The 22,223-nt window shown below is 46.3% G+C and overlaps 6 protein-coding genes across 6 annotated transcripts; 2 read left to right on the top strand and 4 right to left on the bottom strand.

The window, feature by feature from the left end:
• Positions 1–34: 34 nt before the first annotated feature.
• On the bottom strand, positions 35–3,022 carry F5Y00DRAFT_244686 (uncharacterized protein). Its single transcript, XM_048008862.1, has 3 exons — positions 1,434–3,022; positions 708–1,383; positions 35–591 (listed from the first exon to the last, which is right to left on the bottom strand). The coding sequence occupies exons 1-3, from the start codon at positions 2,325–2,327 to the stop codon at positions 545–547; spliced, it is 1,617 nt and encodes a 538-aa protein (XP_047862096.1). The 5' UTR covers positions 2,328–3,022; the 3' UTR covers positions 35–544.
• Positions 3,023–4,004: 982 nt separating this feature from the next.
• Positions 4,005–6,559, bottom strand: F5Y00DRAFT_244683 (esterase-like activity of phytase-domain-containing protein). The gene is made up of 6 exons (XM_048008861.1): positions 6,232–6,559; positions 5,719–6,071; positions 5,484–5,660; positions 5,343–5,419; positions 4,762–5,226; positions 4,005–4,691 (listed from the first exon to the last, which is right to left on the bottom strand). The coding sequence occupies exons 1-6, from the start codon at positions 6,522–6,524 to the stop codon at positions 4,491–4,493; spliced, it is 1,566 nt and encodes a 521-aa protein (XP_047862095.1). The 5' UTR covers positions 6,525–6,559; the 3' UTR covers positions 4,005–4,490.
• A 1,752-nt stretch (positions 6,560–8,311) lies between these two features.
• Positions 8,312–10,062, top strand: F5Y00DRAFT_272260 (MFS general substrate transporter; the record flags this gene model as incomplete). Its single annotated transcript, XM_048012942.1, has 4 exons — positions 8,312–8,554; positions 8,608–9,004; positions 9,070–9,613; positions 9,672–10,062. 4 exons carry the CDS (start codon positions 8,312–8,314, stop codon positions 10,060–10,062), a joined length of 1,575 nt encoding a protein of 524 aa, XP_047862094.1.
• A 15-nt stretch (positions 10,063–10,077) lies between these two features.
• Positions 10,078–11,777, bottom strand: F5Y00DRAFT_244680 (alpha/beta-hydrolase). Its single transcript, XM_048008860.1, has 2 exons — positions 10,670–11,777; positions 10,078–10,618 (listed from the first exon to the last, which is right to left on the bottom strand). Exons 1-2 carry the CDS (start codon positions 11,501–11,503, stop codon positions 10,316–10,318), a joined length of 1,137 nt encoding a protein of 378 aa, XP_047862093.1. The 5' UTR covers positions 11,504–11,777; the 3' UTR covers positions 10,078–10,315.
• Positions 11,778–12,494: 717 nt separating this feature from the next.
• F5Y00DRAFT_254840 (putative ABC multidrug transporter) lies at positions 12,495–17,409 on the top strand (the record flags this gene model as incomplete). The annotated part of the gene is made up of 6 exons (XM_048010218.1): positions 12,495–12,710; positions 12,794–13,741; positions 13,896–15,916; positions 16,034–16,168; positions 16,292–16,603; positions 16,656–17,409. The coding sequence occupies 6 exons, from the start codon at positions 12,495–12,497 to the stop codon at positions 17,407–17,409; spliced, it is 4,386 nt and encodes a 1,461-aa protein (XP_047862092.1).
• Positions 17,410–19,140: 1,731 nt separating this feature from the next.
• F5Y00DRAFT_272257 (NAD(P)-binding protein) lies at positions 19,141–20,608 on the bottom strand (the record flags this gene model as incomplete). The annotated part of the gene is made up of 3 exons (XM_048012941.1): positions 19,141–19,794; positions 19,917–20,482; positions 20,578–20,608. 3 exons carry the CDS (start codon positions 20,606–20,608, stop codon positions 19,141–19,143), a joined length of 1,251 nt encoding a protein of 416 aa, XP_047862091.1.
• Between the last annotated feature and the right edge of the window lie 1,615 nt (positions 20,609–22,223).

The following is a 22,223-nucleotide window of genomic DNA, read 5'->3' as shown; positions in this document are numbered from 1 at the left end:
TCTCGTAAAGCTCTCGAAGTCGCTTTTCAATACCGTGCTTTATACGTGCTTGGTTCGTGTTATGATACTGATGCTCATCCTATTACTCGGCATATCGTAAGTATACACAACATACGACGGGGTATAAAAATTGTTGATCAAATTGTTGGTCTGTGAAGTGAATAAAGGTCGTTATTCATTGATGATTTCCACTGTAGCCAAGCTATTCTCTAAGACCTAGAGATATATGATATATCAACTATCAAGATGACCCCTTGTATCTGAAACGCACGAGGACAGAGAGACCCAGGGTTTGGCCAAATGTATCCAGTATAGAACGCCCCTTTAACCTGCCTAACAGGAGAAACTGGTGCCATCAATGTAGCAGAACGTGACACATGATTATAATGACATCTCGAAAGTAGTAAAACGCCAATCTTGTCCATAGATGATGTAAAGCTCGATGTCCTTAACCCTTAGACTAAAGTCGATACCGAGATTAATTAGACCCATATTTATCTTCAACATGCGAAAGTAGCCAGCGCAAGCCAAGCTTAGGACGTTACTAGGTAAGAGTAGCAAGCATAGCTCTCATCAAACCAGGCGGCGGTCCTACCGAAGATAAACATGTTAGCTAAGGCTCCTCCACTTTCAGATAATAACAATCGAGAGCGAGTATAAGCGCACCTTCACCTATCGATACTTAGGCACGCTAATGGACATCCTACCTTTCTTGTCCTTCTCAATGCGCACCCCGCGCCGTGGCTCCTCGATCTTCTCGACCTGTTCCTCATAAAGGACGAGCTCACCCGTCGGTAAGCGTTCGGCCGACACCAGTTCTCGATCGGTGCTGCGACTATGCGACCGGTGTCGGGAGTGGGAGTGGTGGTGGTGCCGTCGGTCTACTTTCAGTAGGTCGCGCTCCGCCTCTAACCGAGCGATTTCCATCTTGATGTCTCTCTCTGATCGCCGCCGGTCACTGACTAACGCGAGAGGTCCTACGGCAAGTTCTTCGCTGTATTCTCGGGGTTCTATGATAACGGGGGTACGAGTTGTAGAAGTAGAATGACTACGGTGGCTCCGAGTGCTGCGAGTAGGAGTAGGCGAGCTCTCGCGAATAAACGTCTCCTGGACAACCTCAACGGGGGTTTGTGTAGCTGGTGCAACAGGTGCCGCAGTATGGATAATTGCTGGGGGAGGAGGAGGAGGCGCTGCAACTGGGGGCGCTGCAATTGGCGGTGGCGGAAGAGTAAACACCTCTTCTCTTCTTTCTTCAAAGATGCCCGCGGAAACAGAGCGAGCAGAAGCAACTTCTCGTTCGGATTTCTTGTAGTCTTCGCTCAGCTTAAGTAAATCATCGATATTCTGTTGGCCGAGAGCCTTTTGCACAACAATGACGTTACCCTAAGATAGTTAGATCAATGATAGGATATTGGGTATGTTCTTGAACTTACCTCTTCAACAAACGGATAACCAAGGTCAATGAGCGCCAGCTTTGAAACGAGTCGGACAGGGATTCTCGTCTTTCCTTTCTTGGGATACTCGCTCTTAACGCTCTTGACAGTAACGCTGGTGCCTCCAGTACTGCTCGAATCATCTGATGAGACGGAAGTTCGTGAGATGCTTCTGCTTCGAACACTGCTGCCACGACGCTTATCTCTCGATGCACTACTTCCGCGGCGACTCTTCAATTTAACAACATCTCTCTCGCGAATACGCTCAGGATAAGCATGGTATTCTTCATCGCCATAGCGATCGGGCTCAGAGATCTTGATCTCATCGAATTCTCGCTCGGCATATATCCTCGGCGGAGGCAAAGCTCTTGATCGTGGAAGGGGAATCGGCTTGTACGGCTCAGGACGGAAATCGTCGCGACGGGAGTAGGTATCAGATTCCTCCCTATCAATGAATCGTGGTAGAGGCCGTCTATCAAATGTATCAAGAGACGACTGCCGCCGGATTAGCTGACCAGGTCGTCGTGGAGGGGACGGAGGACGGAATTCTCGTTCACGTTCCCGCTCAGCCCGTTCACGGCCGATAACAAGACGCCGTTCTAACTCAGGAGGTGGGGAGCGACGAAAACGTGGGCCTTCATCGTAATATCTTTTCTCGCGCGGAAAATCCTCTTCCCACGGACGTGGTACTCTTCGCTCGAATCTTTCATCCACAGAGGCCTCACGAACCCGACCTCCTGGGCCGCGATTATAGTAACGGTCGTGTTCCTCAAAGCGATCTCTTTCGGCACCTTGCCGACTACGGTCACTCTCAACAGCGAAGCGACTCTTGTCCCACCTCTCGCCATACGAGTCACCGTAGGCGAGATCGTCATCTACCCGCCTATATGCCATAGTAGAATGAAGAAATTAGTAATAAATTATTGAATCAAATAGAAGGATATCTCGAATTAAATAGTTTGATGAACGAGTATAAAATGTGATGTTAGGCGATATCGAAGCGTGAATAAAATCGGGCGGAATTAACGTCGTCGTAGATTTCGGACTATGACGACAACGGGGAAACGACTCCGAACTGTCAAGGTATTAATTTGACAGGTTTATAAGTGCGCGCGGGGCGGCTTTTCGTGATGGATATAATCGTTGCACTACGCCGCACAACACAAAGTCCAAGTAGGTCGTGTAGACCGTTTTTGTTTTCCTCGGGGGTTTCGCACGTTCCTGCTGCGTGTGACTTGGCTATGCGACTATATATGTCGCGGACTGACCGATGAACCTGATCAGCAGTCCAAAGGCGATGTAGTGCCCTCGCGGGTGTAGGTGTGTGACAGTTAAGCTTGTGCTTCCTTGTGTGTATCTGTATACAGATACTGTTGGCTCGGTGAGAATACTGTTCGGTTTATAATATATACTATAGTCGCGACTAAAACTTGGCAAAAGTCTTGACAGGAATTAGAAGTGGATGAGAATGACGACAAAAAGTTCGTGGAATTGAGTTTGACGATTTTGGAGGGGCAACCCGGTTCTTAAAAACGATCATTACATCAGTGAACCAGTGAACATGTGGTGATGGCTGAGCCCATCTGTCCATTAGCACTTTAGCGCTGCATGAAAATATAGGCCAATACAGCCACCATGCACCCAAAGGCCCCACACAAGCAATACCGGGAGGGAACCAAGACCAATCAACCAAACTGAAGCAAGAGGGCGTGACTGCTGGACTATGCTAGTGTAACATCGAAGCTACTACCTATAGTAAGGTTTTATCATAAAAATTCCGTCACTAGAAAATTGCAAGGGCCGTACCTAATCTAATGCAGTACCTTCCCCTTAGGAGGTACCTATCATATAAAACATCCATCATATTATGAGGAGAAGGACAACTCTAGAAGCAAATAACAAATAGCACAAAGGCTTCGTACTCCCTTCAACTCCTTGGCGGTAATTGAAAATTGGGCAGCGCTTGGGTTGTTATATTCGTCCTAATCCAAGGCCTCAGCAACCAGTTACCCATGGATCTGCTTCTTCGTACAACAGTAAGATTTATCAAAGTTGCATTTCACCAATATGACCATATCTAGCCAGCTAGCCCATCCAACTTGGATGATCCAAGTACTGAGCCAGGTACGTTATGTATCGTGAGGGTCCACCAATACAATGCGTGCCGATTATCCCTGGTATCCTTGGTGAATGGGGCCGGACATGGAAGACGCCGAGACGAAAGTACAAGTTTGACAGCGTCGGAGAAAGATGATGTGTCCCATAAAGATATTAGTGCTTGTTTTTCGTGGATCTCGACGGGATCTAGAATTTCGTGTTGCGATGGGTGGAGAAGTTCCCAAGCTTCACTTCCAGGATATTAAAGCCAAGTCTTTGATGCAGAGTGACGTCGTTCAAATTCATCAAGCTTTCGAATCGGGCTTATCAGGCTTTCTCGTCCCGCTCACTTACACTAGCGACTTACATATCGCAGATATCGATAAACTAATGTGGTCCGTGCTATCCAACCTGCCAACTAGACTTTCTATCCTCCACAACGCGTTAAGTGGCTGAGTAGTTTCCCCTTTTCAAGTCTGCATTTCTCAACCATACAATTTCTAATTCGTAACGAGATACGATGTAGTCGCTACGTTCAAATCCCCAGATGGCTTAACGAGTCAAGAGCCTACTTTTCGCGCTTACGTGCGTATGTTCGTACGTCCTCCCGCGACCGTGAAACTCGAAGCGCTGGGTCATATTTTGTGGACAACCACGCAATTGCTGGTGCCCAACCAACACAACCAAGGCTGGACCTTCAACCTACTTCGCCTTGACTCTAGTCAGGGGTCCTCGAATTAAGAAGAAGCCTTCACTGGACCCTGAATCTGTTTCTGTCAAACTGTCAAAAAATGCATCACCTATTGATTGGCCGGTAGATGGCTTTGGAAAGTTCCATTACTACCCCTACAAAGTCAAGTAGAAGTGGTTCACATGGCCGCGGCCCGTCTGTTACTATTTTTGATGTTATATATACGGATTATTAACAACAATTAATAACAATAGTCGTGGCTCTCCATTTTAAGCTGAAATCCGTATTTTGAACACAAGAGCTTGGCTATCGAGATTATAGCCGCTCGCGTCGGAATACGGAAGCTTACCTCCATTCATAAAGCCTTTTTGAGTGATAAAGTCATTATCGCTTAGACTAAAGACATAGAATTCTCCATTGGAGACACTGGGATCAACAGGAACTTTTCCAATAGACTCCCATTTCTCGTTCTTCATATTTTGATAAGTCAGCCCTAAGCCGCACCTGAGCTTACGTTTATGAGTAGCGGGGATGACATACCAGTAGATATTGGTCTTGGTCGCCACCATTGTGGATGCCGAATCGGTTTAGTTGCGCATTAACATTGAAGTCGAGGAAGCTGCAATATTTCGCTGCCGTGATCTTCTTCTTGAGCTTCCCACTATCGGACTTTGCAACGTTACAGCCGGTGCAATCATAGTCTCCAGCTGCCTTGACATCCGTGGCGTCGGAAATATCGAAGACATCGAGCTGGCGATAGACGGAAAGAGAACTATCGGTACCGTGGCCAGCGTCAGAGTCTCTAGAAAGGACGAAGAATTGACCATTCTCGAGGGCGTGTATCTCGGACTGCGCGGCTACTTTGGGATTCTTAGACTCCTTCGCCGTCGGATCATTATAAAGGGGCAGAGGCACAACCCATTCCCCTGCGTAGACCGGTGCAAGTCGATTCGAAACATCATACTTAAGGAATCTAGTATATCGCATGGTTTGCTTCTCCAAGCCCTAGTGCTATAGTTAGCTTTTAAACAGTCCAGTCAAGTATCAATCCGTTAATAGGCATTCCGCCGTGTCCTGCTAGGGCCATAGGCTATCGTGGCTTGGTAGAGTACTGCACTTACACCATCTTGGACAGTTGCGGCCTGCAGAAGTACCCACAACGACTTGCCGTCTTCCGAGACAGTGAGGCCCTCGAAACCTACGTTTTGAATATTTTAGATTACATCCACCTCATATCGCACATACAGAGCATAGGAACTTACCATGATTGTTGTCACGGCCACTATCAGGATCCGCTGGGTCTACATCATCTCCTTCACCGTTGTCGATATAAAAAGGCGGGCTATCAGCAGAGAACGAAGTTTCGTCGTTGCGCACCGGTACGATCGCGTCATTGGGACGAATTGCGCTGAGCATCTTGCCATCTGGGCTAAATAGATCTAACCATTCATATTAGTCAAAGATTTCGTTCGTTTTAGATACAGGATCAAAACTCACATATATAGGGACCATATTCGTCGGACACCCAAAAGCTGGAATCGTCATTCACATAGAGTCCCTCTGCATCAACAGGGATACGTTTACCACCCGGTCCATCTCCGCCAAAGCCGTCGCCCGTATAAGTAGCAACTGGAAGATCGGGGAAGCCAGAGAATGATATGTGCCCAGTGGCATCGGCATCCAACCCAGTGCAAGGCGTCCCGTCAGGTCCGGAGAAGAGTATCGTGTCTAAGTACTCAAAGTATAAGTTCGGAGTAGAAGGGTTGTCCACGGTTGCATCAGGTTTCGGTGTGGAGATAATATTGAATTTATGGACTCGGGGGTTGAAGTTAAGCGTCCCTTGAGTGTTCCTAGTAGCAATAAGTCAACGCCTCTGATCTTCAAATGAGTAGATACTAAGGCCCCTTGGATCCGTAGTATTTTATAACAAGCTCCAACAGCTTTAATAGCCCAACTTTAACTGCATTCATTTCAAGGGCATCACAAAACAGGTTGAAAAGGGTTACTTACCAGCCACGATCAGGCAAGGACCACAAGACGCCCGAGTAACTCCCATTATCAAGCTTCTTCCAAGCACCCGAATCTAGATGTATAGAGGAGCCAAGTCCGCCGAGCGTGTCGCCGAACTTGTCAACCGCATCAGAGACAACGTATCCGTAGCCAGCAAGCTCCTCATACTCATAGACTATGCCATTGCAAGTAGTCTTATTCACGCTTGGCGCTGTGTCACCACTAGTCCGGTATTTTACACTGGCACCGATAGCGCTCACAGCTAGGGAGGCCGTGAGTAAGAGTACGTTCATACTTGAAGCTAAAGCTAATGCTATGAATAACAACAACCTACAGATAAACGGGAACAACTCGTTGCGGGTTAATACTTTATTAAATACTTTTACCTATATAATTAGTATCTAATAATCAGCTCCTGCTTTCGGCCCGGTCAGTCTGCGCTTGCGACACATACGGCAGGCCGTTGCCGGAAGATCAGCCAGCCAGCCATCTCGACTCAGCACGATGCCAAGGACAACTTTTTCACGAGTAAAAAAGCAATAAGAATGCCGAACTTGGGAGGTGGTAGCATTTTGCTTTTTGGATTATCTGGCTACCCCCAGCACGGTGCGGGGAGAGTAAGGGAGCACGTTGTTCTCTTCCGAAGTCTTATTCGTCGAGGCCCCAACCAACCTGTCGCGCTGAGATGCTAGGCGACGAATCGGGCGGTAGGGGGGCCCCATGTCACACATTTGACAAGAGAAAATTGTTAATTGTATTCGAAAACGGCGGGCAAGCACGTGGGATCTTTCTTTGATTAGAGTATAATTATTCGGATGTAAGCTCGAATGTGCTCAGTTATCAATGCACTTGAAGATTTTCATTAGAGAATTATGTTCACAACAACTCCATACTCTCTTACCATTTAAATCTACGAAACTCTATCGACTATTGATTCCATAATTAATTAGGAAGTAGATATTGCCGGATTATATTCTATGAATAGGCCTTTTCCACTTACCTAAGCTAATACGTGGGTTGCACTATAGTCTCCTGCTGGACTCATCGCATCGGAATCAGCGAGTCAAGGCTGCTAAGAAATCACAAGATTAATATTTATCCTATCAGTTGCGAAATTGAAACCTTGTTGTTAACTAGGTTTCTGCTAGATACACCATAGGCTTCATAGCAAACTATTTTGATGTCATTTATAAGTAGTTGGGAGTCAACAGAAGGGGAGACATGCGCGCCGCCCTCTTCGTCGCGATCTAGCCATCCTAAGGCCATTTAATGATGAGCCTAAGAGTGGTTCACCAGCAAAGATGGATTAGCATACCTCGGGACTATTAATAGGCGACCTATAACTAATAATTATAGTTATCTGAATATATTCAGCAAGTATAAGTGATTGCTCGAGTTGAAGCATTTTATTTCTACGACATCAGCCAAGAGTAAATCAAGTCCAGGAATGCTAGTTTCAGTTCTCTAGATAGCCTAGAATAGCGTCGTCATAAAGCAACATTACGTAGAGAGACGAGGAGTATGGAGTAACGATGGAGATGCTATCTATAATGCAACCTTAATGCGGGGAATAGGGAGCCAATAATCCACCAATCCTCGTGGTTTCAGCTCTTTCAGTATACAAATCAAGACTATTGATTATACAAAGGCCATCATCACATACTCTATCCCTCATTTTATACATATAGCAACTCGTGGACTGGCTCGAGTAATAGGTCGTTCTCCGCCTGAAAAGGGAGGTATTCTAACCGACAAATAGTAATATCAATTCCGGTTCTCCCGGTACCTATATATCTGAACAAGATTGCGAGGTTATACGGGGTAAGGTACCTCCTAGTGTGTCTCTCCTCTGCCCCAGACCCCGTACCCCGGGTTATGCATAAATCGGGGCTTATAACTTGGTCGTGGTCTGGTTGTTAAGCTGTTGATCAACACTAGCCTAAGTTCAATATTGAGATGTCAAGATTATATGTAAAATGTTTGGCGTGTAGCTGTCTTCCTAATGCATCTTCTAACTACTCAAAGTCCTTCGTTATAACCGCCGCCAAACAACCCCACCAGTAGACTCGACATACCCATCATGGCTGTCTTCGGCCATGACATCAAAGAAGCCTCCGAGCAGGTCCACAATGGCGGATCCGAGCATGTCGAAAATAATGTGAAAATTGCTACTATGATTGATCAGCGACATGCGGAAATGTATGCCGAGGCCTTGCGGCAATATCCAGATGAAGCTTCCATTGACAAAGAAGCCGAGAAGAAGCTTAAGCGGAAGTTGGATAGACGCATACTGCCTCTACTGGGAATATGCTACTTCTTCTATGTATAGATATCCGTCTATATCGAGAAACCAGCGAGACTAACCATGTTGTCCAGTATGTCGACAAGACCACCCTCTCCTATGCTGCTATTTTTGGCATCCAGCCGGACCTTCACTTGAAGGGGGCCGAGTACTCGTGGCTTTCGAGCATTTTCTACTTCGGCTGGCTCTTCTGGTCCATCCCGTCGAACCTCATCATGCAACGCTGTCCGCCTGCCTATTACTTGGCGTTCAACATATTCATGTGGGGAGTGCTCTTGATGGCCCAAGCCGCAGCTAGCAACTTTGCTGGCCTCACTGCTTTAAGGATACTTTCCGGTGCTTTCGAAGCTATTGCGGACCCGGCTTTCATGCTTATAACTTCGATGTATTATACGCGTGAAGAGCAGCCTTCTCGTATCTCGGCGTGGTATGCTTGGAACGGTATTGGGATAGCTGGTGGTGGTCTTATTGGTGAGTGGCAACCCGATACTTCCGTATGTACGAACGGAATCGTAGCGATTAACATAAATACCTAGGGTACGGGATTGGCCAGATCGAGGGCGCACTTCGCTCGTGGCGATACGAGTTTATCGTCGTAGGAGCGCTGTGTACTTTCTGGAGCATCGTCCTGTTCCTGCTCCTGCCGAACTCGCCCACCACATTCCGGGGCTTCAGCAAACAAGAACGATTCCTCATGATAGCCCGTATTCGCCGCAATCAGACCGGAATCGAGCACCAAAGAATCAATTGGGGCCAGATCAAGGAAGCTTATCTCGACTACAAGACTTGGCTCTTCGTATTATTTGGCTTTCTCGGCGCGATCCCGAACGGAGGCATCTCTAATTTCTCAACTTTAGTTATCCAGGGGCTAGGGTTTGATACACTACACACGGCCTTACTAGGCATACCGCAGGGTGTTCTCGTCGTCATCTGGATCGGTCTCGGGGCTCTTGTTAATAAGTATATGCCGGCTAACAGCCGCACGATTGTTTCTGCTTTGTTCATGCTGCCTACCATCGGTGGAAGCTTGGGCTTCTTACTCGCGCCTACTAACGCCTACGTTGGACGATTGATATGCTTGTAAGTTTGGGAGTCCGCTCAGAGAAATAGTATTTCAACCAGTGCTAAGAGTTACTAGCTACCTGACCGGTTCCTACCAGGCATCGTTCGTAATTTCTCTGTCTCTAGTAACGAGCAACACAGGAGGACAATCTAAGAAGATGATCGTGTCTGGGATGGTCTGGTTTGGCTCGTGCGTCGGAAACATCGCCGGACCCTTCTTTTACAAGTCCGAACAGGCGCCATCTTACCATCTCGGCATCGGATCTCTCCTTGTCGCAAACGTTGCCGAATTCCTCCTATTCTTCGTTTTCCGGTGCGCGTTCAAGTGGGAAAACAGACGAAAAGAGAAAGTCCGTGCTGTTTTGCGAGAAACCGGTGTGATCACGGATAACGCAGAGGGGCTGAACGCGACGGCGTTCCAGAACTTGACAGACAAGGAAAATCCGAACTTCGTTTACGTATATTAACCCCGAAATGCGAAATTTGATATTTGAACATTGTATATTATGTAGCTATTTCGTACATACATACCTTACCGAGCGTTTTCATATACTAATAGTCGAGTCGACCCTTTTCCTTTTCCTAGGATCTTATAAGTGCCCTAGGTACCTATGTATAAATTGGTGATGTGATCTGTAGCATGAATGTATCCTGCCTATCTTAGGTAAGACTTGAGAGATCCTGTTCGGAAATAGTAAACGATGATAGCCAACGGGGCGTTTATTTCCACACAAATCCGAGCAGCCACTCTCCAAGAATTTTCTGATACGCTGTCTCTTTCAACTTCGCATCCTCTAACCCCTCTTCCCCAAGCCACCGAGGTGGTACCTGATCAAATCCGTGGATCTGATCGGGTATCAGTAACCAGCGTACACTGCTCTTCCCTTCATCCTCGATATGTTCGAACGCAAATCTCTCATCGTCTAAAATGAGCTCCCCTTTTCCTGGTCCTAGCTTCTCCTGGCCCACAATATCCGTCAACGGCGGCTCCGGTCGTCCTGCTAGTTTATTCGCCATGCACCACTTGAAAATACGTTAGTAACTTGGTAGCTGCTTTGGACTCTTATGACCTACAGTTTCGTGTGCAAGCTGATCCAGCTCTGTTCCGATAAAGAAGATGTGCGGAGGCAGGGTATTTCGAGGAGCAAAGTATGGTGATAGCAGCGGGTCTGCTGTGTTAAAGCCCGGTTCGATATAACTCGATAGGAATAATGGAGATAGCGTCGCTAGGTAATCAACCGGCGCAGAGCGCATACCCGGGCCGAGACCAGGCTTATAGTATCGAGTTTTGACTTTGACTTCGGGAGGAATAGTCTTGTCTATAACAGCATATATAGGTACGGCGGCCGAGGGCCTAACCTTTTCTCGGATCGAGGGCAGCTGACATACACTGAGGGTCAAGCTACCACCTGCGGAGAAGCCGCCGATGGCTATGCGGGTCTTGTCGATCGGAAGGCTATCATCGTCAAGTATGGCTAAGATGAGGGCTTCGAGATCGTAGGTTGCAGTCGGGAAAGGATGCCACGGGGCTTTACGGTAATTGAGGGCGACTACAAGCACATTGTGCATATTGGCGAAATGCGCATTCCAATCATCATTATCGCTTACCCGGCCGAAGCAGAACCCGCCGCCGTGGATAGTAAATATGGTCGGTAGAGTCGCCTTGGCGGTCTCGGGGTTGTACGACTTGGGGAAAAAGACCCTAATTGGCAAAGACGGTCGACACGGATATGTTTTTACATAGTTCGGAGGGATCTCCGGGGGATGAGCCCAGTCTCGGAACCAGTATAGCGGCGCTCCGAATATTTGGATTGCGTAGATGACGGCGCCTCGGTAGACTCGTGTAAAGATGGGAAGATGCGGCTGTTGAAGAACGCGGACGTCCAACTTGCTGGCTTCATTCGCCATGGCTAGTCGGTGTTTTCGTTTCGTTTTGTTTTGCTAGACACAATTCTATTTCATACGACAATTACGAAGTATGTGTATCAGTGTGTTGTATCTAACCTAGGGTAAACCTACCTAGGTAGGTATGCAGTTGTCTAGCCATTAGGCATAGACATCTAGGCATACCGCCTTACGCCATACGCCAATGGAAGACGCGGCCTTCGTAATTCTACCCTGAATGTTGCATGATGGTATCTTTACCCCTGTTGTATTGAAGGTTGTATTGTACGTGGATTGCGTCGACAAGTGAAATACACTAACGGTTAGCTGCCGCTTCTGGGAACCTTAGGTACTGCGTAGCGCGCTTTAGTTCGAGGTTAGGCTGTTAGGCTGTTATGTAATATTCGGAGCGCGCTATCGATAAAGACCCGTTCTCAATTACGACAACAGAACAGCACATAAATGTAGCGCCTATTTCTGCCACCTATTTCTACCACCTAATACAACATTCGTTACAGCGTCTAGATGCTAACGTCGCGGCTAAGATTCAAATTCAATGCCAAACGCCAGTTCTTAGCAACAGGTCATCTATCTCTCTTCTAGTCTGATATTCACTCTGGCCTACCGTATCGAAGTTAGAATAAGAGCATTTTAGAGAAACCCAACGTGTCGGCCCGTAACAAATAAATGACTATGGAATTCCCCAATCACCCCGTATCCCGGCCGAAACGGCTCTATAGTACGGTACTCTGTATTGTACCATGTTTGGTAACGCCCCGCGAATGAACACTCGGATTCAGACGATTCAGACTCAGACGTGGACTCGTCATGTCTATACCGAACGTAGTAAGACAATTTTTAGTTATTTTACTAAGTGTGAAGTGTGAAGTGTAAAGTGTAAAGTACCTACCTAATATATATCTGTGTATCTCTGGGGAATATGAACATGGAACTGCCCAAGGCTCTGTGCGAACAACTTCTATCCGACGCCGTAGCTGATTGTACCCCCGGCAGGATGTTGTTTTCTACTTGTGTAAATGCTAACGATCAATCCCTGGGACCTAGCGTCGTAGGATGTCGGGGTGACTTCGACTTTACCGTCAAGTTCGAACAGCTTTTTTTCTCTCTCACGCCTTCGGTTATATTCATTCTTTCATCATTATGGAGAATTTATCTGCTTGCAAAAAGACCTACGATCGTCGACGCTCCGTTGTTAAGACTGATAAAACTTGTAAGTGTCCTTTCGATAAAATAACATCTAAGCTACAGGATGAATTTTTATGACCGCATAAACTCACACATCTATCTTCTTAGGGTGTTCTCGGTTTATATACTCTCCTAGAGGTTTCTTCGAATGTCCTTATTAATGTTCTCTCGCTTGGCGCGGACAATGTTGACATTGCTTCTTCCGTACTTCGCCTTTTTACTGGCTTTTGCATGATTGGGTTATCTTACTTTGATCATGAAAAGTCACCAAGGCCATCGATTCTTCTGGGCGCATATCTCTTTTGGACGCTCCTGTTTGATATTGCCCAGGTCCGTACGTTTTGGCTGGCTTCTCAGACTAGACCAGAGATGGTCTTTTCCGCTATTTTTACGGCTATATTGGTTACGAAATTTGTTATAATCTTGCTTGAGGCTCAACGGAAAGTCAAATGGGTCATCTGGAATACTAAAGAACATAGCCCAGAAGAAACGAGCAGCATATTCGACCTATGTATTTACTCTTGGCTCAACGGGCTATTTCTCGAAGGTTATCGCAGGGTTTTGGATATAAAGGACTTATATCCGCTTGACCAGAACATGGCTGCCGATCGCCTCTCAAAAATCTTTACCCAGAGAATGAACGATGCAAGGCTTAAGGGTCATAAACCTAGTCTTATCAAGATTTTAGCTCGGACTCTTTTAGTACCTCTCATACTCCCAATTCCCGCAAGACTTGCCAGGATCGGATTCATTTTCTGCCAGCCCCTATTTATAAGCAGCCTTACGACACGATTGTCGCAATCCGAATCGGCATTTCTAGATAACGTTGGGTACGGCTTTATTGGCGCCAGCATCTGCATCTATTTCTCCATTGCAATTTCGACGGCGCTGTATTGGTATGCTCACCATCGGGTGCTCTACATGGCACGAGCCTGCCTCGTTACGGCCGTTTACGCAAAAGCTACAGAGGCTCTTGAAGACGAGAATGCTTCTATAACATTGATGAGTACGGATGTAGAACATATCATGAGTGGATTTAAGTCTTTACATGAAATTGTATGTGTATTTCTTAATTACCCCTTTTCTACTTACCAAGTTTCTACCCCCTCATCTACGATTATGCCCTCCGCTAAATTAACCAAGTTATCTTGATAATTATTAAAGCTTTTATCTGGAATAAGTGTTAACACCGCTAATTCTATTATCCTAGTGGTCAAATTTTATTGAGGTTGGATTTGCGAGTGTGTTATTGTACAGGTCACTTGGCGCTGCATTCGTGGCTCCTATAATTATAGTCTTGATATGTGCAAGCGGAATTGGTGCCATCGCACGTTTTACGGGCAAGGGACAAAGAACGTGGGTAGCCGGCGTTCAAAAACGCGTTGGTCTCACCTCAAGGGTTATTGCGACGATGAAAAGCATTAAACTCTCTGGTCTCACTCATCCGATTGCTCGTGCCGTCGAAAAGCTTCGAGTCGATGAAATAAAAGCAGGTCAGAATTATCGAACATTACTACTAACAGCCGGAGTCTTTGCCTATATCCCTTTACTCATCTCCCCAGCCGTGACTTTTGCAGTGGCCCGGAGAAGCCTAGACACCGCCAGGCTATTTACTTCCGTATCTTACCTTCTATTAATGACATCTCCTCTTAGGAATCTATTCCGAACTTTACCTCAATTCTTCGGAGCGCTAGCTTGCCTCGGCCGTATTCAAGAATTTCTGGAAAGAAAGTCACGAGATGATTTTCGCATTGCGTTTACGGAATCGCAAGATTCAACAGAAAAGCCCTTCGTGGATGAGACTTCAGCCTTGCTGGCTGCTACTATAAAGGATGGTAGTTTCGGTTGGGAACCAAATAAGATGGTTCTCAATAATATCGATGTTGAGATCCTTGAAGGTTGTCTCACAATGATCGTAGGCCCTGTTGCATCAGGAAAATCGTCTTTATGCAAAGCCTTCCTTGGAGAAATACCGTACCATCGAGGGACAGTCACGATAACTAGCAATCTCCAGCGTGTGGGCTATTGTAGCCAGACACCGTTTCTTTCGAATGGCAGCATCAGGGAGAATATTATTGGGTATTCGCCATTCGATCCTGAGCGGTATGCTGAGGTCGTTGACGGAACAATGCTGGGCGTTGATTTCGAGACGCTGCCTCTGAAGGATATGACGAATGTCGGTAGCAATGGTATAACTCTTTCCGGAGGCCAGAAGCAACGTGTGTCACTAGCGAGGTGCCTTTACCTGCAGTCTAACCTCCTAATTATGGATGATGTATTCAGCGGCTTAGATGCAGACACTGAAGATGTGATATTTCAGCGTGTGTTTGGGTCGAATGGGATCATCAAAAGACGCCAAACAACCGTTGTACTCTGTACTCACTCTGTCCGTCATCTTCCTACCGCCGCGCACGTTATTGCTTTGGCTCCAGACGGATCCGTCGCCGAGCAAGGTACATTTGACGATCTTATGCTTAATCGAAGCTATGTTCATAGTCTTGGTGTCCAATCCTCATCTGCAAGCCAGATGGCCTGTGAAAAAGCCGAGTCCGAATCCGACGCCCCTGAACCTTCGCATAACTCATTAGAAAAGATACGTACACTGCCTCCCGTGCTGAAAATAAACGATAAGAGACGTCTCATGGGCGACAAAGTAGCCTACATGGTATATCTGAAGAGTATGGGGATGGTGCTCGGTACTTGTCTGATCGTTTTAGGCATGCTCTTTAGCTTCTTTTGCAATTTTTCAATAGTGTGGTTGAAGTACTGGTCGGATGATGCTACACTTTCAAATCCGTCACACTCTTTTGATTACTACGCAGGAATCTATGCTTTGCTCCAGACGAGCGCCTTGCTGACGTTGTTATTCCTTGCAGTCCTAATCTATATTACAGTTATCAACCGGTCAGGAAAGTCTCTTCACGACGATGCTCTGCGGACACTTACACACGCACCGCTAAGTTTCTTGACTACCACCGACCAAGGGATCATCACGAATCTGTTTTCTCAAGATCTTAACCTCATCGACAGCGATCTCCCTCATGCTCTCTTTAACGTGATGAACGCCGTACTTGTCGCCATCGGCCAGGCGGCCGTTATCGCTACTTCGTCGCCATTCCTAGCAATTAGCTACCCGTTTCTAATAGCTGTATTATACGGAATTCAAAAGTTCTATCTTCGAACTTCGAGACAGCTCAGATTACTAGATCTAGAAGCGAAAAGTCCACTCTAGTAAGTAAATTCCATCTTGAATTCGTGGTAAATCCCGTGGTGGCTTAGCCTCCATCTTTAGCCAGACTGGTTCGAATGAATTTATCGAAACCTAGCAGATTTTATTAACACGCATAGCACTCATTTTCTTGACACGTCGAATGGTGTCGTCACCCTTCGAGCCTTTGGTTTTATCGCCAACGACTGTGCAAAGAATAGATACCTCTTGGATACGTCCCAGCGGCCTGCATACCTCCTAACTATGATTCAACAGTCAGTTCTCCTTCCCCATCTGATTCCCCCATCACCACAATTCAGCTAACCACCGTCTCGGATTTCCATGAATTCACATATCCGTTTAACGTTGTGCTCTCAATATCTAACATAGTCTTTCAGGTGGCTTGGCTTAGTGCTAAATTTCGTCGTCGCTGTAATTGCCGTTATACTTACAGCCCTTGCTATCAGCTTACGCTCGAACTCCGGCTTCACCGGCGCGTCTTTAATAGCTTTGATGGGATTCGGAGAAACACTCACGAATGTCGTCGCGTACTATACGCTGCTTGAAACTTCGCTTGGTGCTATTACTCGACTAAAGTCTTTCGAGAAGGACTCTGGATCGGAGGACAAGGATGAGGAGGATATTATTCCGCCTGAGGAGTGGCCACAGCACGGGGAAATCTCCCTTAAGGGTGTCTCAGCCGATTACGGGTACCAATACCCCCTTTTAGCATCGAACCAAACAAGAGCTTACATTCTCTAGTGCCGAAAGTGCAGGCGAAATATCAAGTATGGCACTGAAGAATATTCAACTCGAAATTTCTCCCGGGGAAAAAGTCGCGGTTTGTGGTCGGACAGGAAGTGGCAAATCGTCCCTCGTCGCCCTTTTGATGAAACTTCTAGACCCAGTCGACGATACACCCGATCGCATATCCATAGACAATACACCTCTCCACCGTGTAGACCGGACCACTCTCCGACAACGTATTATTGTTATTCCTCAGGATATTGTATTTCTACCCGATGGTTCTACTTTCCAGGAAAATCTAGATCCTTCCAATGTTTCGACAGCCGCGGATTCTAGAGCCGTCCTCGAAGCAGTGGGCTTATGGACATTTGTGCGCGATCGAGGCGGGCTTAAGACAGGGCTGACAGCCAGCACGCTAAGTCAAGGACAGCGACAGCTCTTTTCTCTTGCTCGGGCAATCCTCCGCAGACGTATCCGAGCACGTAGTCTTGGGCTTGGTGGTGGAGGTACTGAGGGTGGTGTTTTACTACTTGATGAAGTAAGTTCGAGTGTCGACAGAGAGACAGAGAAGGTAATGCAAGAGGTGATCGGCGTCGAGTTTAAGGAGTACACGGTTGTAGCCGTAAGCCACCACTTGGACATGGTCATGGATTATGATCGTGTTGTCGTTATGGACAAGGGTGAGATTGTCGAGGTGGGCAACCCGGCCAGGTTGGTGAAGCAGGCGGGGACCAGATTCGGCGAGCTGTGGAATATCGGAGGGAAGTAGTCTAATAGTGATCGCACAACTCGGTGTACAACCCGGTGTAATAATTGTAATCGATAATTTAGTAATAATATTTCTGTGAAAGTCTTTCCAACTTTGGACTTTGGTACTTACTATTATTCTAACGTTGAAGCAATATGGGGAAGACCTCATCGAATGTAATGTACGGCAGCGTTAGACCATACGGGCATTAAAATAAAGAATAGTAATGGAAGTTCTTCTTCATATCCCCAGCAAGCCGGAGATTGTGATGAAAAAAACAGTGATACCCGTGTTTATGGCCTTGGAGGCAGTGTAATACCAAGGTCAAGGGCCACGGGCAACCCACAGAGCAAAAGTAGAAGTGCAATCCAAGAAATCAGGTACAGTCAGACATCACTAGATGAGACCACAAGGAGAGACGCTGGGCTAAGAATAACAAGTATTCGTCGCATTGGCATATCCGAACCAGCCAACGCTCCCTCGCCCTCGGAAACAAGTATCAAGAACGGGAGGATAGCCGACGATGCATGAGAATTTCTTTGCTACTATGGATCAGAGGTCTAGCTCAGAGGCGATGTAAAACTGACGAAAGATCAACCCCCCCAGATCTAACGACGAGATTTTACTAGACGTGAGTAGCGCAGTGGAGTCCCCTGACCAACCGAACCGGGCGCCTGCACAGTGGGCTGGCCGACTCGAGGGGGCGAGATGATCCGAACCTGACGCGCATCGGTGTCACTATAAACCGCCGGGAGGCACATAATCGAAGGGATGCAACCAACGATGCGCCGCCCAAGGGAATGCAACCCTTCGTGCAGGGAATGGGGCACCCTGCAAGGACGAGTGAGATGCAAAGATTGGCCCCTGAAAGCCACGGCAAGGCGCTGGCAATCTCAAGAGGGACTCGAATCCGAAATGACCCCGAAGGTGAATCTTTCGAAACACCAGATAGGCCCGGGCGAAGGTCATTCTTCTAGTACATGTGTCTGGACTGATTTTTTGGATGATGAGGAAAAAAAGAGGAAAGGAAAGGAAAGTTGGTGGGGAGGGGACCCTTGTTTATATATTGTCCCACGTGGGGGAGAGGCGGGAAGATCACCCAGGGCGACGGTACGCTTGGCCTGATTTGGATGTTTTGCTGCCTGAAAATTTCCGATTGGCTTACCCCAGATTTTCCCCTTGATCCACCTTAATCAATTCAGCAAAATTGAATCACCCCTCCTCATTGGTCCCCACTATTTTTTATTTATTTTCGTTTGTGGAACTAGTCTTGTAAGTGTTGCTAAATCTAAGAGGACTACGGGACTCACTGTAATGAGGCAGTCGCTGCCTGCGATTGTACATCACATAATTGGCCCCGGGGCCTCGTTCCTTCCCTCGATGCCTCGATCGTGACTACCTCAATGATTGCTTCAGTGACTCATGACTGCCCACAACTGTAACCTAATTGGGTGACGTGGATCCCCAACCAACAATTTATTTTTTATTCTTGAGTTGATTTCAGAAATACGAAATACTTCATCGAATTAAAGGTAGGTACACTGGGTACATACCCAAATGTACATGTTGTTATGAGAGGCAATCGCGCTAGACTTGACAGAATCAACAACGCACTTTCCTGTGGATAAGATGTACATCATCTTAAGTACCTCCTTAGGTACCTAAGGTACTTTACATCAAACACACGATTCCTTATTGTAAGCTGCTACTACGACAGTGATATACCAATTACGCGTACCAGCGCTGGGCATTCTAAGTCGGAAGGGGTGGCAGCATCTTAGCCTTCTCCAGCTCCTGGAATGTATGCTCAAACTCGTCCCAGGTGTCCGCGTATCCGGTCCAACCCAGCTTTCGTGCCTTGCTCATGCTCGCAACACAGCTATAGTTACGACCAAGTAGGAAGCCCACGAACCCCCAAGTAGCTCCATCCCAAGCAGTTTGATCAAGCTTATATCGATCACGCAGCGCCCCCCATGCTTTAATCACTTCCGGACGCTGGGCCCACTTCTCGAGGTCGATCTGGCAGAAGAGCTCAGAGGGCTCTTTGAACTCTTCTTTAAGCCCGATCTTCTCCGCAACCTCAGCTATCGGCGGCCGCGGGTGCAGTTTCGTATGGCTGCCCACGTATCCGGGGTAGGCTTTAAATTCATCTCCGGCAGGGAACATGTTACCAGGAATATTGCACCCAAAGCGTGCTGCCATCCGTGGCCATAGGTCCTGCCAACTCTGTGTGTCGCCGTTGATGACATTGAAGCGCTGGTTATTGGCGTCGGGTGATTTGCCTGCCCAGAGGCAGAAGTCAGCGTGCAATCTAGCCGACGTCCAGCCGTTGAAGGCTAAGTAGTTGAACTTGTTCCCGGGGAACACGAGCTTCGAGCCCTCGAGTTCCTTGCTGACAGCGCAGTACTATATAGTATTAGTATCGTTTTATTGGCCCGAGTTGTAGTGGTAGCATATGTGTAAGACATCACACTTGAGCCTCGTGCACCATACTTGAATGACTAGTACGAAATCAAGATTATACCTACCAAGCCAATAGAAGTAGCAAGGTTCATAAAATTTCCCCTAGCGAAACCGATGACATCCTGGGGGTATGTCACAACCCAAGTCCACTTGTTATGGTGGTCCGCAGTATACTTCTCTAGGATACGCTGTTGAGTGTAGTAGAAGTTGGGCGGGCGATCCTCTTGCTCAAGCCAGAAAAGCGAGTCTTCGTCATCTTCACGCATGGGGTTCTTAGGTTGTCCTTGATGTACCCCATACTGTTTGAGGCCACATGTGAGACTGAAACGTTTCAGTTCACGAGTTCGACCAGATTTGATGAGCGCTTCAAGGAAGTTTGATAGCATAGAACCGTTGATTCGCGAGGCTTCTCCCTCGTCTGGGTTCGCCAGATAGGCACAGAAGTAAATGTGCGTCACGGGCGGGATGTGCGACAGGGACTTGCTCATCTCTTCCGCCGATGACTGCAAGTCTAGAATTGCATGCTTGACTTTAGGGTGCTCTGAAACCTTTTGGAATCTAGATAGTGTGTAAATTTCGGTGTACTCAGGTGCCTTGATTAAAGCCTGACACACTGCCGTTCCAGTTATACCTAAGCGGTCAAGGTCATTAGCCCAGAAGAGGTATTGCGCCGGTCGGACGGACAATAATTTAATGACATGTCCAAGTCTAAGTCATTAGACTTACCCGTGGCGCCAGTGACTATGGCTGTCGGCATCGTAGAAGTATAGAACTTTTAAGTACAATTTTAAGCTGTGCGTATTTGTGGTTGATACTCCAAACTTACGTAGGTAATATAGGAAATAAAACAAGATCAGTGAAAATTATTATCAATTAATACGAACGCGGCTTCTAGTTGAACATTGCTAGTCGCTGTTATCATTGGAATAGTACTGTTGTCAGTATGACGTCGTAGAGTAGAATACGATGTGGGGGAATTCTCCAGTATAGTACAGTCTGTTACTAAAACAGAACATGATAGAATATATAGTCCTAGCTCTAGTCGGAAATAGATTGATGAATTCACCCAACACCCGAGAGAACGTCAGTTTGATGTGGTTAATGTTGGTAAAGGTGGCGTATCCATATTTTGTAGGTCATATGTCTCCCTCCATGTAACATTACGTAGAAATGTCGTCCGATGTAGGCGTGTTTTCAACAAGATCTTTTTTATTTAGAAGTCACCTACTATTGAATAATTATAGCCCAAAGTTATTAACTATTAGGTTAAGGTTTATCGTCTGATACTATTAGTTGTGTGTTGTGTTTATTATCTGCGATTGATGTATAATGATATTACTTAATATTTTAGCTACCTGAAAGTTCCTGATTTCAAACATCTATGTAACATTATAATCGTCTATTTGGTTCATCTTTCGATTACTAGCTTTAGGCGACTAAGGCCTATAGAACTACGGACGGTCAGGGAAAAGTTAGACATTTTTATAGAAGTGAAGTACACATGACTAAGAATGGTATTCATTAAGAACATTGCACGGCCGTATTAGTAACCTCTATGGACTGATTAAGGAAGAGAAAGTAGAAATATAGAGACTGTCGAAAAAACCGCTATACCACTAAAAGGTTATTTGGTAACAGATTTTATTCTATTACATTTTATATGTCGGACAGATAGTAATATCTGACAGAGACTGACTTACCCCTTAACCCCTTTTCAATTTTGAACTATCAGCGTATATAGTATTGTGGAGGGCTCTATGAATTTCCGCACTTCCAAAATAGCTAAGTATATATATTATCTTCAATATCATTCTCCGTATAAGTATGCTTTCGAAATTCGTTATCGTCGACGTATAGTAAAACTACCTACCTAACAAGCCAATTCTACCAAAATAGGAATTGAATCTATACAACCCACTAGGTAATGACAATAGTCAACTAATACCCATGATAACCCCTATTCACCAAGCCCTTGAGAATAATAGCACATATTACGGCAAATCTACCCTTCTTGTGTATTTTCATTTTTCTTGTCGCTCTTTCCCACTAGACATGCCACATGATACCTACTTATCTCTACCATGGGATGAAAAATAAACAATACTGTGTAGGGAAGTAAGTACCTAAACAAGTACTTCAGGTACCTACCTCAGGTACCTAAGATACTTCTTAAATATTCACCAAACATACCTAAGGTAGCAACCACCTGATCCTAAGGTAGCAACAACCTGATCTGATCAATGCATTGTAGCAGAGCTCAAGGGAAGGTGCAACTTGGTTATGTACCTAGGTACTACTAAACACTGATACTATAGCGGTCCAAGCTTCATTGTGATGGAAGTACATAAAAGCAAGTGACTGGGAAAACACCA

The sequence above is a fragment of the Daldinia vernicosa genome (genome assembly GCF_022497035.1).
Source record: "Daldinia vernicosa strain CBS 139.73 unplaced genomic scaffold F5Y00scaffold_47, whole genome shotgun sequence".
Taxonomy (NCBI): Eukaryota; Fungi; Ascomycota; class Sordariomycetes; order Xylariales; family Hypoxylaceae; genus Daldinia; species Daldinia vernicosa.
This window is presented reverse-complemented; position numbering and strand designations above follow the sequence as displayed.

What these genes read in the sequence shown, in the direction of transcription:
- F5Y00DRAFT_244686 (XM_048008862.1), bottom strand. Translation starts at nt 2,327, where the DNA reads ATGGCATATAGGCGGGTAGATGACGATCTCGCCTACGGTGACTCGTAT. An exon ending in GTTATCCGTTTGTTGAAGAG is followed by an intron (nt 1,384 to 1,433) that starts GTAAGTTCAAGA and finishes TAACTATCTTAG; the next exon opens with GGTAACGTCATTGTTGTGCA. An exon ending in CATTGAGAAGGACAAGAAAG is followed by an intron (nt 592 to 707) that starts GTAGGATGTCCA and finishes TATCTTCGGTAG; the next exon opens with GACCGCCGCCTGGTTTGATG.
- F5Y00DRAFT_244683 (XM_048008861.1), bottom strand. Translation starts at nt 6,524, where the DNA reads ATGAACGTACTCTTACTCACGGCCTCCCTAGCTGTGAGCGCTATCGGT. An exon ending in TCCTTGCCTGATCGTGGCTG is followed by an intron (nt 6,072 to 6,231) that starts GTAAGTAACCCT and finishes TATTGCTACTAG; the next exon opens with GAACACTCAAGGGACGCTTA. An exon ending in TGGCCGTGACAACAATCATG is followed by an intron (nt 5,420 to 5,483) that starts GTAAGTTCCTAT and finishes TTCAAAACGTAG; the next exon opens with GTTTCGAGGGCCTCACTGTC.
- F5Y00DRAFT_244680 (XM_048008860.1), bottom strand. Translation starts at nt 11,503, where the DNA reads ATGGCGAATGAAGCCAGCAAGTTGGACGTCCGCGTTCTTCAACAGCCG. An exon ending in ATCAGCTTGCACACGAAACT is followed by an intron (nt 10,619 to 10,669) that starts GTAGGTCATAAG and finishes CGTATTTTCAAG; the next exon opens with TGGTGCATGGCGAATAAACT.